The following is a 15479-nucleotide window of genomic DNA, read 5'->3' as shown; positions in this document are numbered from 1 at the left end:
TGGACTATAACCCAGTGTTGTGATTTTTGACTCTGTCCACCCCAGTATTCCACATCATGACAATCAGGGAGCAATCAAATATCCTGTAGCTTTTTCAGGTGCAATCTTTCTGACCTAAATTCACTCCAAAAACCAATTCAAACTCTGGTCTCTCCTGTTGTTGTGGTTCTGTTCGCCGGGCTGGGAATTTCTGGTGCAGATGTTTCGTCCCCTGTCTAGGTGACATCCTCAGTGCTTGGGAGCCTCCTGTGAAGCGCTTCTGTGATGTTTCCTCCAGCATTTGTAGTGGTTTGAATCTGCCGCTTCCAGCTGTCCGCTGCAGTGGTCGGTATATTGGGTCCAGGTCGATGTGCTTATTGATTGCATCTGTGGATGAGTGCCATGCCTCTAGGAATTCCCTGGCTGTTCTCTGTTTGGCTTGTCCTATTATAGTAGTGTTGTCCCAGTCGAACTCATGTTGCTTGTCCTCTGCGTGTGTGGATACTAAGGATAGCTGGTCGTGTCGTTTCGTGGCTAGTTAGTGTTCATGGAAGGACTGCACAAAACACGACATAGGACAAACAGGAAGACAGCTAACGATCCGCATCCGCACTTGGCCCATATGCCCCTACACCTTCCTATTTGTATACCTGTCCAGATGCCTTTTTAATGTGTTGTAATTATATTTGCCTCCACCAATTCTGGCAGCTCCTCCGTACGTACACCATTCTCTTTGTGAAAAAGTTGCCCCTTAGGCCATTTTAAAAATCTTTCCCTCTCACCTTAAAACGATGTCCTCTCATCCCAGGGAAAAGACCTAGTCTATTTACTCTATCCATGCCCCTCGTGATTTTGTAAACCTTTATTAGGTCACTCCTCAGCCTCCAATGCTGCAGGCAAAAAAATCCCCAGCCTAATCAACTTCTGACAGCTCAAACCCTCCAGCCCTGGCAACATGCTTATAAATCTTTTCTGAACCTTTCCCAGTTTCACAACATCTTTTTGATAACCGGGAAACTAGAAGTTGAACACAATATTCCAAAAGTGGCCTAACCAATGTCGTGTACAGCTGCAGCATCACCTCCCAACTTGTAGACGCAATGTTCTGACCAGTAAAGGAAAGCTCACCAAACCCCCTTTTTGCTATCCAATCTACCTAAGGACTCCACTTTCAGGGAACTATGAATCTGCACTCCAAGGCTTCTTTGTTCAGCAACACTTCCCAGGACCTTTCCATGGAGTGTATACATTCTGCCCTGATTTGCCCTACCAAAACACAGCCCCTGGCATTTCTCCAGATTAAAGTCCATCTGCCATTCCTCACCCCTTCTGACCATGTCACGTCGCCCTCCTTAAGTAACCTTCTTCACTGTCCGATACACCACCAATTTTCATGTCATTTGTACATATACTAATCATTCCTCATATATTTACATTCAAAATCATTTATATAAATAATAAAATACAGTGGACCCAGCACTGATCCTTGTGGCACACCACTGGTCACAGGCCTCCAGATAAAAAGGCAACCCTTCACCACCTTCTAGCCAGTTCTGTATCCAAATGGCTCGCTCTCCTTGTATTCCATGTGATCTAACCTTGTTCACCAGTCTACCATGAGGAACCTTGTTCAGCATGTTACGAAAGCCCTAAAGACAATATCCACTGCTCTGCCTTCTATCATTCCTCTTTGCCACTTGCTTAGAAAACTCAATAAAGTTAGTGAGATATGATTTCCCACGCACAAAGCCATGTTGACTATTCATAATCAATCCTTGCCTTTCCAACTACATGTAAGTCCTGTCCCTCAAGATTCCCTCCAACAACATGCCCATCATCAAGGTCAGGTTGACGAGTCTATCAAAATTGGCCGGTATGCCATGGGCATCATGGAGACATGGCTGCAAGGGGATCAGGATTAGGAGCTGAATATTCAAGGATATATACATCCTATTGCAAAGATAGGTATGTGGGCAGAGGGGGTAGGGTTCCCTTATTAGTAAGAAATTAAATTAAATCAATAGTAAGAAACCAAGTCGGGTCAGATGGTGTAGAATCTGTGTGGGTAGAATTGGGGAACCGCAAAGGTGAAACAAAAATAGATTTTGGTGTGCAGATGGACTAGGAAAATCAGGTTGGTCATGGATTGCAAGCAAAGGAATTTGTGGAATGACTGAGATGGCTTTTTGGAGCAGCTTGTGGTGGACCCCACCAGGGAACACTAGATTTAGTGTTGTGCAATGAGGCCAACTTGGTAAGGGAGCTTAAGGTGAAGGAACCCTTAGGAGGCGGTGATCACAATATGATAGAATTTACTCCGCAATTTGAGAGAAAGAAGATAGAATCAGAGTTAATGGTATTGCAGCTGAATGAAGCCAACTATAGAGACATGAGGGAGGAGCTGGGTAGAATTGAGTGGGAGAGGAGCCTAGCAGGAAAGACAGTGGAACAGCAATGGCAGGAGTTTCTGGGAGTGATTCAGGAGACAAAACTGAGGTTCACCCTAAGGATAAACAAGCATGATACAGGGAGGATGAGGCAACCATGGCTGACTAGGGAAGTCAGGGATAGCATAAAAGCAGAAAAGAAAGCGTGGTGAAGGACAGTGGGAAGCCAAGGATTGGGAAGCTTACATACAAACAATTTATTTTTTAAAAAAAAGGTAAGTTAGCCAGTAATATCAAAGAAGACTGTAAGAATTTTTTCAGATATATAAAGGGCAAAAGAGAGGCAAAAGTGGACATTGGGCTGTTGGAAAATGATGCTGGAGAGATTAGATTACTTAGTGTGGAAACAGGCCTTTCGGCCCAACAAGTCCATGCCAACCTGCCAAAGCGCAGCCCACCCAGACCCATTCCCCTACATTTACCCCTTAGCATGACCAATTCACCTGACCTGCATATTTTTGGACTGTGGGAGGAAACCGGAGGAAACTCATGCAGACACTGGGAGGATGTGCAAACTCCATACAGTTAGTCGCCTGAGGCGGGAATTGAACCCGGGTCTCGGGCGCTGTGAGGCAGCAGTGCTAACCACTGTGCCACCGTGCTGCCCACAAGGTAGTAGTGGGGAACACTGAAATTGCTGAAGAACTGAACATTTACTTCGCGTCAGTCTACACAGTGGAAGACGCAAGCAATAGAACATAGAATATAGAACAATACAGCACAGAACAGGCCCTTCGGCCCACGATGTTGTGCCGATCTTCTAACCTAGATTAAGCACCCATCCATGTACCTATCCAAATGCCGCTTAAAGGTCGCCAATGATTCTGACTCTACCACTCCCACGGGCAGCGCATTCCATGCCCCCACCACTCTCTGGGTAAAGAACCCACCCCTGACATCTCCCCTATACCTTCCACCCTTCACCTTAAATTTATGTCCCCTTGTAACACTCTGTTGTACCCAGGGAAAAAGTTTCTGACTGTCTACTCTATCTATTCCTCTGATCATCTTATAAACCTCTATCAAGTCACCCCTCATCCTTCGCCGTTCCAATGAGAAAAGGCCGAGAACTCTCAATCTATCCTCGTACGACCTATTCTCCATTCCAGGCAACATCCTGGTAAATCTTCTCTGCACCCTCTCCAAAGCTTCCACATCTTTCCTAAAGTGAGGCGACCAGAACTGCACACAGTACTCCAACTGTGGCCTAACCAAAGTCCTGTACAGCTGCAACATCACTTCACGACTCTTGAATTCAATCCCTCTGCTAATGAACGATAATACTCCATAGGCCTTCTTACAAACTCTATCCACCTGAGTGGCAACCTTCAAAGATCTATGTACATAGACCCCAAGATCCCTCTGTTCCTCCACCTGACTAAGAACCCTACCATTAACCCTGTATTCCGCATTCTTATTTGTTCTTCCAAAATGGACAACCTCACACTTGGCAGGGTTGAACTCCATCTGCCACTACTCAGCCCAGCTCTGCATCATATCTAAGTCCCTCTGCAGCTGACAACAGCCCTCCTCACTGTCCACAACTCCACCTCTCTTCGTATCATCTGCAAATTTACTGACCCACCCTTCGACTCCCTCATCCAAGTCATTAATAAAAATTACAAACAGCAGAGGACCCAGAACTGATCCCTGCGGAACTCCACTTGTAACTGGGCTCCAGGCTGAATATTTACCATCTACCACCACTCTCTGACTTCGACCGGTTAGCCAGTTTTCTATCCAATTGGCCAAATTTCCCTCTATCCCATGCCTCCTGACTTTCCGCATAAGCCTACCATGAGGAACCTTATCAAATGCCTTACTAAAATCCATGTACACTACATCCACTGCTCTACCCTCATCCACATGCTTGGTCACCTCCTCGAAGAATTCAATAAGACTTGTAATGCAAGACCTACCCTTCACAAATCTGTGCTGGCTGTCCCTAATCAAGCAGTGTCTTTCCAGATACTCGTAAATCCTATCCCTCAGTACCCTTTCCATTACTTTGCCGACCACAGAAGTAAGACTAACTGGCCTGTAATTCCCGGGGTTATCCCTATTCCCTCTTTTGAACAGGGGCACAACATTCGCTACTCTCCAGTCCCCTGGTACCACCCCCGTTGCCAGTGAAGACGAGAAGATCATTGCCAACGGTACTGCAATTTCCTCTCTTGCTTCCCACATAATCCTAGGATATATCCCGTCAGGCCCGGGGGACTTGTCTATCCTCAAGTTGTTCAAAATGTCCAACACATCTTCCTTCCTAACAGGTATCTCTTCTAGCTTAACAGTCCGTTTCACACTCTCCTCTTCAATATCCCAAAAATTGGAGAGTAAGGGACAGAGCTGAGTATGGTAGCTATCACCAAGGAGAAGGTGCTAGAGAAGTTGAATGGCCTGAAGTTGGATAAGTGACCTGGATAAGATGGACTATGTCCAAGAGTTCTAAGGGAGATAGCTGAAGAGATAAGGGAGGCGTTATTGGTGATCTTTCAGAAATCGCTAGAATCAGGAAGGGTCTCCGAGGAATATCGCTAAAGTGACAACCCTGTTTTAAAAACTGAGTAAAGCAAAAGACAGAAAATTACAGACCAGTTAGCCTAACTCCGGTCATGAGGAAAATCCTGGAATCCATTGTGATGGATGAGATTTCTGAATACTTGGAAGTGTATGGTAAAATAGGGCAAAGTCAACATAGCTTCATCAAGGGGAGTCAAAAGGTGTGGCGCTGGAAAAGCACAACCAGTCGGACAGCATCTGAGAAGCAGGAAAGTCGCTGTATCGAGCGTAAGCGTTCATTAGGATGCAGAACTTATGCTCGAAATGCCAACTCTCCTGCTCCCTGGATGTTGTCCGATTGGCTGTGCTTTTCCAGCGCCACACGTTTTGATTCTGATCTCCAGCATCTGCAGTCCTCATTTCTTCCTTCATCAAGGGGAGGTTATGCCTGACAAATCTGCAAATAAGGAGCAGGTTAGACCAAGAGTCAATGGATGCTATCTATCTGGATTTTAAGAAGGCATTTGACAAGATGCCACATAGGAGGCTACTAAGTAAGATACCCATGGTGTCAGAGGCAATTTGCTGGTTTGGAGAGAAGCTTGGCTAGTTGGCAGAAAGCAGAGAGTGGAGATAAAAGGCGTCTTCCATAGGATGGCAACCTGTGACAAAGTGGTGTTCTGCAACTCTGTATTGGGACCACAACATTTCACCTTAATATATTAATGATCTAGATGAAGGAATAGAAGGCATTCTGGCTAAGTGTGCAGACAATACAAAGATAGGTAGAGGGGCAGGTAACATTGAGGAGGTGGCAAGTCTGCAGAAGGATTTAGATAGGTTAGGAGAGTGGGCAAAGAGGTGGCAGATGGAGTACAACGTGGGAAAGTGAGAGGTCATATGCATTGGTCGGAAGAATAGAGGCATGGACTATTTTCTCAGTGGAGAGAAAATTCAGAAGGCTGAAGTGCAAAGAGACTTGGGAGTTCTTGTCCAGAATTTTCTCAAGGTAAACTTGCAGGTTATGTCAGTAGTTTGGAATGCATATGCAGTGATGGCACTGAGATTTCTGAATACTTGGAAGTGTATGGTAAAATAGGGCAAAGTCAACATAGCTTCATCAAGGGGAGTCAAAAGGTGTGGCGCTGGAAAAGCACAACCAGTCGGACAGCATCTGAATATATACTTCTGAGGCAATATAACCCTCTTATTAGACCACATTTGGAGTACTGTATGAGATTGTGGGCCCTGTATCTCAGGAAGGATGAATCTGCCCTGGAGCGTGTTCAAAGGAGGTTCGCGAGAATGGTCCCAGGAATGAAAAGCTTAACAGATGAGGAACGTTTGAAGCATATCTAATTGAAGCATACAGAATACTGAATGACTTGGACAGAGTAATGTTGGGAAGATGTTTCCATTAGCAGCAGAGACTTGGACCTGAGGGCACAGCCTTAGAGTAAAATGAAGACCTTTTAAAATGGAGATATGGAGAAACTTCTTCAACCAGAGAGTGGTGAATCTATGGAATTCACTGCCACAGAAGGTGGTGCAGGCCAAATCATTGAGTATATTTAAGACTGAGATAGTTAGGTTCTTGAGGATCAAGGGCTATGGGGAGAATGGGGTTGAGAAACTTATCAGCCATGACTGAATGGTGGAACAGAATCTATTGGCTGAATGGCCTAATTTCTGTTCTAATGTGTTATAGTCTTACTGTCCTTTGCTCTTCCTTACCACCTTTCTAAAATAGTGGCATCACATTAGCTAACCCTTTAGGCTTCCAGCACCTCATTAAATATCTCAGCAAAGGGGGCTAGCAATCACAACTTCACACAGGGTTGGGGACGCTCGATCAGGTTATGGGTTTTAAGATATTCAACACCACCACCTCTTTCCCCATGTTCTACATCTTCCATGTCCCTCTCCACAGTAAACACTGGCGCCAAACACTCATTTAATGTCTCCTGCAGTTCCACACAAAGGTGGCCTTGCTGATCTTTATGGTACTCTCTCTCCCTAATTACCCTTTTGTCCATAATGTATTTGTAGAATCCCTTTGGATTCTCTTTAACTGTATTTGCCAAAGGCATACCATGCCCCTTTTTTTCCCTCCTGATTTCCCTGTTAATTATACATTTACTGCCATTATATTTTTCAAGGGCTTAAGTCAATCTCTGTACCTGACATACGCTTCCTCCTTATTCTTGACCAAAACCTCAATTTGTCTCGATTTGGAGATGCTGGTGTTGGATTGGGGTGGACAAAGTTAAAAATCGCACGCAAACCTGTTGGACTATAACCTGGTGTTGTGATTTTTAACTCAGTTTGTCTCATCATCCAGCTTTCCCTAACTCACCGGCCTTTCCTTTCACCCTAAAACGAACGTACTGTCCCTGGACTTTGTGTCTCATTTTTTGAAGGCTTCCTATTTTCCAAGCATTCCTTTAGCAGCATCCAGCCAACTTTTGAAAATCCTTGCCTAATACAATCATAATTGGCTGTACTCCAATTTAGAACCTCACCTTTTAAATCCGGTCTATCCTTTTTCAATTATAGCTTTAAAACTGATTGAATTATGGTTACTGTCCCCAAAGTGCTCCCCCACTGACACCTCAGTCACTTGCCCTGCCTTATTTCCCAAAGTAGGTCAGGTGTTTCACCTTCTCCAGTAGGTACATCCACATATTGAATCAGAAAATTTTGTTGTACAGACCTAACAGATTCCTAGCCATCCAAGCCCTTAAAACCATGGCAGCCTCAGTCTGTTTGCAAAGTTCAAATCCCCTACCATTACCACCCTATTATTATTAAAGATAATAACTGAGATCTCCTTAGAAATGTGTTTCTCATATTCCTGCTGACTATTGGGGGGGTGGGGTCTTTGTATCACAATTCCAATAAGGTTCCAATAATCCATTTCTTACTTTTCAGTTCAACCCAAATAACTTCCCGGACCTGCTCCCTGGAATCTCCTCCCTAAGTGCAGCCATGATGTTATTCCTAGTCAAAAACACCACTTCCCCATCTCTCTTGCCTCCCTTTGTGTCTTCCTATGACATCTATTCTCTGGAACATTAAGCTGCCAGTCCTGACCATCTCTGAGCTATGCCTCTGTAATTGCTGTGATCCAACATTTCCCAAGCATGCCCAGAGTTTATCTGCTTTACTTGTTCGATCTCTTGCATTAAAATAAATTTAGTTTGAGTCCTTCCGTATTCTCTATTTGCCTGCCCCGACTGTCTGTTTGACTTGTTCCTTTTCCCAACTACACTTTATATCTCCTGATCAGCTGGAGCAAATCTCCCCGCCAGTATATTAGAGCCCGACCATTCAGGTTTCATCTGTCCTTCTTCCACATGTCACTCGCCAGGGAGATTCCAATGATTTGAATCCTTCTCCCCTGCATCAGCTCCTCAGCCACACATTCACCTGCTCTATCCTCCAAATTCCAGTCTGAATAGTTCATGGCACAGAGTAATCCAGATATTACTACCCCGTAGGACTTCCTTTTTAAATTCCTGCTGAGCTTCGAATATTCTGTCTTTCAGAATCTCGTCCTTTTCTTATCTTATTATTTCCAGTGTGTACAACGATCTCCTGCTGGTCCCTCTCCCCTTTGAGAATATTCTGCAGCTTCTCTGAGATATTCTTCATCCGGGCACCAGGGAGGCCATATGCCATTCTGATATCTTGCCATCAGCGGCAGGAATGTCTGTCTGTGCCTCTATCTAAAGAGTTCCCTGTACCAATTAATTGCTTGGAACCTGCCTTACCCCTTGTTATATTCGAGCCAGTGTCAGTGCCAAATTCCACTGAGAGTCCATCACCCTCTAAATATTTCAAAACAGCATTTTGTTTGAGATGGAGATAGCCACAGGAGATTCCTGCACTACCTATCTCCCTCTCCTACCTTTCCTGGAGGTAACTCATCTACCTGATTGTAACTTCATTTTTTTTTCCTTCCTACAATTGCCGTCCATCACATGCCTTAGCTCCTGTAAATTCCTCGTTACCACTAACTGCCACTCCAACCAATCCATGAGATCTGATAGGATTTAGAGCCAAACACACTTTCAAGCATTAGTAACATGGAGACTCTCCTCAATCTCCCACATCTGACAGGAGCCTGCAAGTCAGAGGCATCCTACCTTAGCCTTGGGACATGCAATTTCCTGCCGGTCAGCAAAGCAAGTTAACTCTTCAATATCACAGTGGTTTCCAGCGATCGGTGTTAGGAACCATGCTTTTTCTGATTTACATTAATAATTTGGAGATAGGTGTTGAGGGCAAAATCTCCAAATTTGCAGATGATACTAAGTTAGGGAAAATAGTGAATTGTCAGGATGATGCTAAGTGGTTTGAGAGGGGACAAGTTGACCAAGTGGGCAGACACCTGGAAATGAATCTACATACAGAGAAATGTGAGGTAATGCGTTTTAGTGGAAGGAACACTCAGTCAGTCTGTGTTATCTCTCCATGGCTCAACTTTGAGGAATACAGGAGCAGAAGGTCCTTGATGTTCATGTGGACAATTATCTGAAGATAGCCAGACAAGTGGAAATGCAGACATTAAGGCTGCTTCTTGGATCGTTGGGTTTATAAACAGAGGCAGCAAGTATAAAAGCGAAGAAATGATGCTACAACTTGCGATATTGTGTTATAGGTTATCTTTGCTAACTTGAAAGGGTTCAGAAAAGACTTGCAAGGATGTTGCCAGGATTGGAGGATTTGAGCTATAGGGAGAGTTTGAATAGGCTGTTTTCCCTGGAGTATCAGAGGCTGAGAGGTGACCTTATTGAGGTTTATAAAATCATGAGGGTCATGGATAGGGTCAATACAAGGTCTTTTCCCTGGGATGGGGGGAGTCCAGAACTAGAGGGCATAGGTTTAGGGTGAGATGGGCAAGATATAAAAGAGCCCTCGGGGCAACTTTTTCACACACAGGGCGGTAAGGGTATGGAACGAGCTGCCAGAGGAAGTGGAGGAGGCTGATACAATTGCAACATTTAAGAGGCATCTGGATGGGTATATGAATAGGAAGGGTTTGGAGGGATATGGGCCGGGTGCTGGCAGGTGGGACTAGATTGGGTTGGGATATCTTTTTGGCGTGGACAGGTTGGACCAAAGGGTATGTTTCCATGCTGTACATCTCTATGACACTAAGTGCGCATCACTCTCCTAAAGACCATCTTTGCACCTGAACAATCACAGACCTAGAAAATACTGCTCTGAAAACACTGCTCCAGGCTAACTTAGCACCCATGTTTAATGTTTTTAAAGTTTACTCAAGAGACTCAATAAAAACCTTGACTCAAAAAAAGCAACCACCCTACTTATTATTATAGATTTACAAAAAAGGCCCAACAAGGTAACACAAGAAGGCTAGTCACTTAGCTGCTCCCCTTGCTGCGAGCTCCTCCACACAGGTTTCTCCAAGATCAACTGTGAACTTCACTGTTTATTTTTATTAGATGAACTCCAGAGATACTTGAAATCAAACAGAGATGGTTGGGCCGATTCATTACTGGGTCACCTGTAGTGCAGGGTTTTCTTTCTCTGTTTGATTCATTTCCCACGTGGTCGCTGCCTTTGTTTTTACTACTTCTCCTTTTTAAAGTGCAGTGTTTTGACCTTTTTTTTGTTCCCCAAAGTTCCAAACCTATGCAACAGATTATAAGACTTCGTGCACCTAGAATTCAAGGCAATCAGCTTCAACACTGAAATGACAGATCATTGAAGAAAATGTTTTGTAAGAAATTGAAATGGTACGGCCAACAATGACTGGGAGAGAGAAGAGAAGTGTGAGGAAATTGGACTGTTGAGAAAAAGGAGAAAAGGAAAGCCGAGGATCAGCTGGAAAGATGTGTCAAGAGATTTGGCTGTTGTAAGGTTGGAAGAGGAGTGGGCCACTGACAGGAGGGGATTGAAAAGTGTGACTACAGATAGAAGAATCAGAAAGAAGATTGGGGAAACAAATTGGTAGTCAACTCATAAAATAGTATAATATTTCTGCCCCTTAAAATAAGTTCATGTGTGTCACAAAATCAGTTGCAGGAATATTTGAAAGAGCATCCACACTCAGTATGAGGTCAACCAGACAGTATTTTGGGAAGTTTCGGAAACCACTGTGTAATAAAAATAAATCATAGTATATCTACTTAGATTAGATTCCCTACGGTGTGGAAACAGTCCCTTCAGCCCGACAAGTCCACACCGACCCTCCGACGAGCACTCCGATGGGTCCACACTAACCCATTCCCCTACATTTACTCCTTCACCTAACACTATAGGCAATTGAGCATGGCCAATTCACCTAACCTGCACATTTTTGGACTGTGGGAGGAAACCTACACCGATATGGGCAGAATGTGCAAACTCCACACGACAGTTGCCTGAGGCGGGAATTGAACACAGGTCTCTGGCGCTGTGAGGCAGTGCTAACCACTGTGCCACCATGCAAGTCATCCCACTTTCTACTTTCCTGCTCCTCTGGGCTCTGTAAAATCACCTCCTTAGAGAGCTGACAGGAAGCCAACTGGCGGCACGGTGGCACAGTGGTTAGCACTGCTGCCTCACAGCGCCGGAGACCCGGGTTCAATTCCCGCCTCAGGTGACTGACTGTGTGGAGTTTGCACATTCTCCCCGTGTCTGCGTGGGTTTCCTCCGGGTGCTCCGGTTTCCTCCCACAGTCCAAAAATGTGCAGGTCAGGTGAATTGGCTATGCTAAATTGCCCGTAGTGTTAGGTAAGGGGTAGATGTAGATGTAGGGGTATGGGTGGGTTACGCTTCGGCGGGGCGGTGTGGACTTGTTGGGCCGAAGGGCCTGTTTCCACACTGTAAGTAATCTAATCTAATCTAATCTATAAAACTGCAAATTGAGATGTACCAAACAAATAAGCCTTGAAACTGTTGCAGCAAAGCTGAATTGTTAAAATCCCTAGACAATCTGAATTAAAATTTATTTCAACTGTATACATGTCTATGTCACTCTGCTTCATTCCAGACTGCCATGAGAGTGATGAAGTTCAGCTCTGAAGAAATTTTGGAGGTGCTGAAGCTACTTGCTGGAGTGCTGCATCTTGGGAATATTGAATTTGTAATTGCTGGAGGGGCACAAGTTTCCTCAAAAAATGGTAAATATATGTAACTCGATTTCTCAGAGAAAAATTATGTTACCTTTGCTGATTGGTATGTTTGTGAATTGAGAAATCTTGTGAATGTGGTGGACTTTTAATTATTGTTTGAGGATTTTGGACATGCCAGTAGAAGTATTTGAAACAATGCTCCATTCTTATGGTGAGTTGTGATATGACTAAACTTTGTGTAGATTCAGCTCTTAAATCAAACCTTTCTTGACAATGTAAGTTGTAACATTGCTCAATTTATTTTGATCAATTTATAATTAATGTAAAATATGAACAAAATGTTGTGATGCAACAGCCAGAGAGTAATAAAAATCATCTTGGCTAAATGAGTAACTTGAATAAAAACAATTCATGGATCTCGGTATTTCTTCATCTTCAGCTTTGGGAAGAGCAGCAGAGTTGCTTGGGTTGGACTCCATGAAATTTACAGAAGTGCTGACTCACCGGTCCATGATTCTCAGGGGTGAGGAAATCAGCACACCACTGACTGTAGAGCAGGTAAAAATCGAGAATACATTGGTGTATTCATGAACTAACTGAACTGTTAAGTCAATAAAGCTCTGATATATTATTACGATTATATGGTTAAATGTGTTAGCAGACAACTAATTAGCAATAAACAAGGCAGGAAGACATTCACATTGAGCAAAATCACTTTGATCAGTATTTAATGAAGCCTTTAAGAGGGTGGAATGTGTATGAATCAGAATCTGTGTTTAAGTATTGGGTTCAGCTTGTGAGAGATCGGGTGACATGTCAGTGTGGAGTGGCCAACGTACTGCCTGGTGTGGTAACTGATAACAGTCAGCACAAAGCTGGAAAATATCGCATTAGTGTCCTCAAATGGAGTTGGACTAGCAAGATGACATGACTGGTGTTTTGGTCCTCAAATGTCAGCACAGAAAGACAAGGTCTTGTTTAAGTGGCGTTCGGCAGAGGTGCTGTTGAAGGTGATCAGGCTCTGATTTATGGGATAGGGTCATTTGTAGCGAAAGTCTTGTCATGTGGTCAAGAGACGCAGCTGTGCCACTCATGGCACATCAACATTTAAGAAAGGAAGCTCGAGTCTGAAGTGCAGCAGGTCCAGCTGTAGGTCAGTGGTCATTGAGGGAGGGTCAATGGAAAGACCATAAGACAACAAGAAATAGGTACAGGAGTCGACCATTCAAGTTTGCTGTGCCATTCAATAGAATCATGGCTGATCCGACACTCCTCACCTTCACTTTCCTGCCCTTTCACAATAACCTTTGATTCCCCTCCTTATGAAGTATCTATTTCACCCTCAATTGCACACAAGGAGTCTGTCCCCACAACTCTTTGTGGCAAGGAGTTCCAAAGATCCACAAGCCTCTGGGAGAAGGAATTCCTCCTCCTCAGAGTTTTAAGTTGGCATCCTTTAATTCTGAGACTATGCCCTCTGGTCCTAGATTCTCCCATGAGAGGAAACATCCTCTCAGCATTTACCTTGTTAAGCCTGTTAAGAATCTCACATCTCTCAATGAGATTGCCTCACAGTTTTTAAACTTGAATGAAAGTAGAGTCCCAGGGAGAAAGTGAGGATTGCAGATGCTAGAGATCAGAGTCGAGAGTGTGGTGCTGGAAAAGTGCAGCAGGTCAGGCAGCATCCCAAGGAGCAGGAGAATCTCCCTGAGCAGTACGCCTTCCAGCAAGGTGCCAAATATCCCTTGTCTGCTATGTCCAGAGCAAATGTCAGGAACTGTGCAGGCAACTTTGGACTCATGTTGCTTGACTGGTTATGCAGGATCTCTTAGTGTTGGAGCCAGAGATTCTTGGGAACAGCACGTGATAAGATGGCCATGGGTTTGCAAAAGTGAGAAGCCATAGGGATGGGCAATATGGTGAATGGGGCAATATGGTGAATGAGGCAAGTTTGATAAGGTATGGTCAAGAAAATTAAGTCAGCCTCATGGTGAAACACCCTCCAAAGTAAGATTCAGCATTACGTATGGTCGCACTGACATAACAAATCCATCAGAGCCCATGCTATTCAGAAGGAGTTGCTTTGGATGACCTAATATTGACTCCAGACCGCTTGATGTCTCTTGGCATCAGGTCAACATGGTCAAAGAACCACCAACTGATTATAGAGTGACCTCAGCTGTTCTCCATGATGGGCCTCCCTTTAAAAGAAGAACAAGGCCCTCTTGTGGCAAGATAGTGTCCCTACCTCTGGACCAGAAGGGTTCAAGTCCTACCTGGACCGGAGGCGTATAATAATATCTCTGAAGAGTTGAATTTTAAAAATTGTTCAAATTTGGAAAAAAAAGGATACACTGATGGTATTCTGCATGAGGGATTTCAATCTTTTCACCAAGACTTCCTTAGTTGCCATGATTTGGAGACGCTGGTGTTGGACGGGGGTGAACAAAGATAAAAAATCTCACAGCACCAGGTTACAGTCCAACAGGTTTATTTGAAAGCACTCGCTTTCAGAGCGCAGTTCCTTCATCAGGTGATTGTGGAGAATAATATTGCAAGACACAGACTTTATAGCAAAAGTTTACAGTGTGATGTAACTGAAATTATATATTGAAGAAGTCCCAGATTTGTTAAGTCTCTCATTCTTATAATATGGTCATGCTAAAAGATGAGAGACTTAACAAACAATCCGGGTCTTTTTCAATGTATAATTTCAGTTACATCACACTGTAAACTTTTGCTATAAATTCTGTGTGTTATGATCTTGTTCTTTAGAATCACTTGGTGAAAGAGCAGCGCTGCAAAAGCGAGTGCTTCCAAATAAACCTGTTGGACGATAACCTGGTGTTGAGTGATTTAACTTCCTTAGCAGCATCACTGTTGGCTGAGTCCTAATGAAGATAGCCTCTAAACTGGGTCTGTGACAAGTGCTGAGAGGATGAACAAGATGAAAAAATCCATTTGACCTGATCCTCACCAGCTTGTCTCGTTGTAGATGCATCTGTCTGTGACATCATTGGTAAGAATGTTCACTACGCATGATCATGGGCAGGAAGAATCATCTTCATATTCGGGAAACATTCTGTTGTGCTGTGAGAGACTACCACTTGGCTAAATGGGAATAGGACAGACTTTGAGCAGATCTCAAGCAACTCAGAGCTACTGTGGACCACCAGCAGGAACAGAATCATATTCAAACACTGTCTGTCTGAGACCTGATGGCATTTGAGTATATCCCACACTCTAAACCTCAAGTCCCCGGAGATAAGCCTGAGTTCAGTGAAGATTTGAGAAAGGAATGCCTGGAGTAGCACTAAGAATACCTAAATATCAAGTGTTAGCCTAGTTAAGCTAAAACACAAGACTGCCTGCATGCTGAACAGCAGACGCTGCAATAGATTTGGCTAGGAGATTCCAAACAAATTGATCAGATATAAGCTCTCCAGTCTTGTCTCATCCTGCTTGA

General features: G+C 43.9%; 1 protein-coding gene across 1 annotated transcript in view; it reads left to right on the top strand.

Moving 5' to 3' along the window:
- Positions 1-15479, top strand: part of myo10 (myosin X) — a 335499-nt gene that overhangs the window by 151595 nt on the left and 168425 nt on the right. The window contains exons 10-11 of the mRNA XM_072575194.1: positions 11932-12061; positions 12453-12571. Coding sequence (XP_072431295.1) covers positions 11932-12061; positions 12453-12571 — 249 coding nt within the window. The remainder of the gene's footprint in view (positions 1-11931; positions 12062-12452; positions 12572-15479) is intronic.

Source organism: Chiloscyllium punctatum, chromosome 8 (assembly GCF_047496795.1).
Source record: "Chiloscyllium punctatum isolate Juve2018m chromosome 8, sChiPun1.3, whole genome shotgun sequence".
In the NCBI taxonomy this organism is placed as follows: Eukaryota; Metazoa; Chordata; class Chondrichthyes; order Orectolobiformes; family Hemiscylliidae; genus Chiloscyllium; species Chiloscyllium punctatum.
The sequence above is the reverse complement of the archived record's forward strand: the minus strand, read 5'-3'. Positions and strand labels throughout refer to the sequence as shown.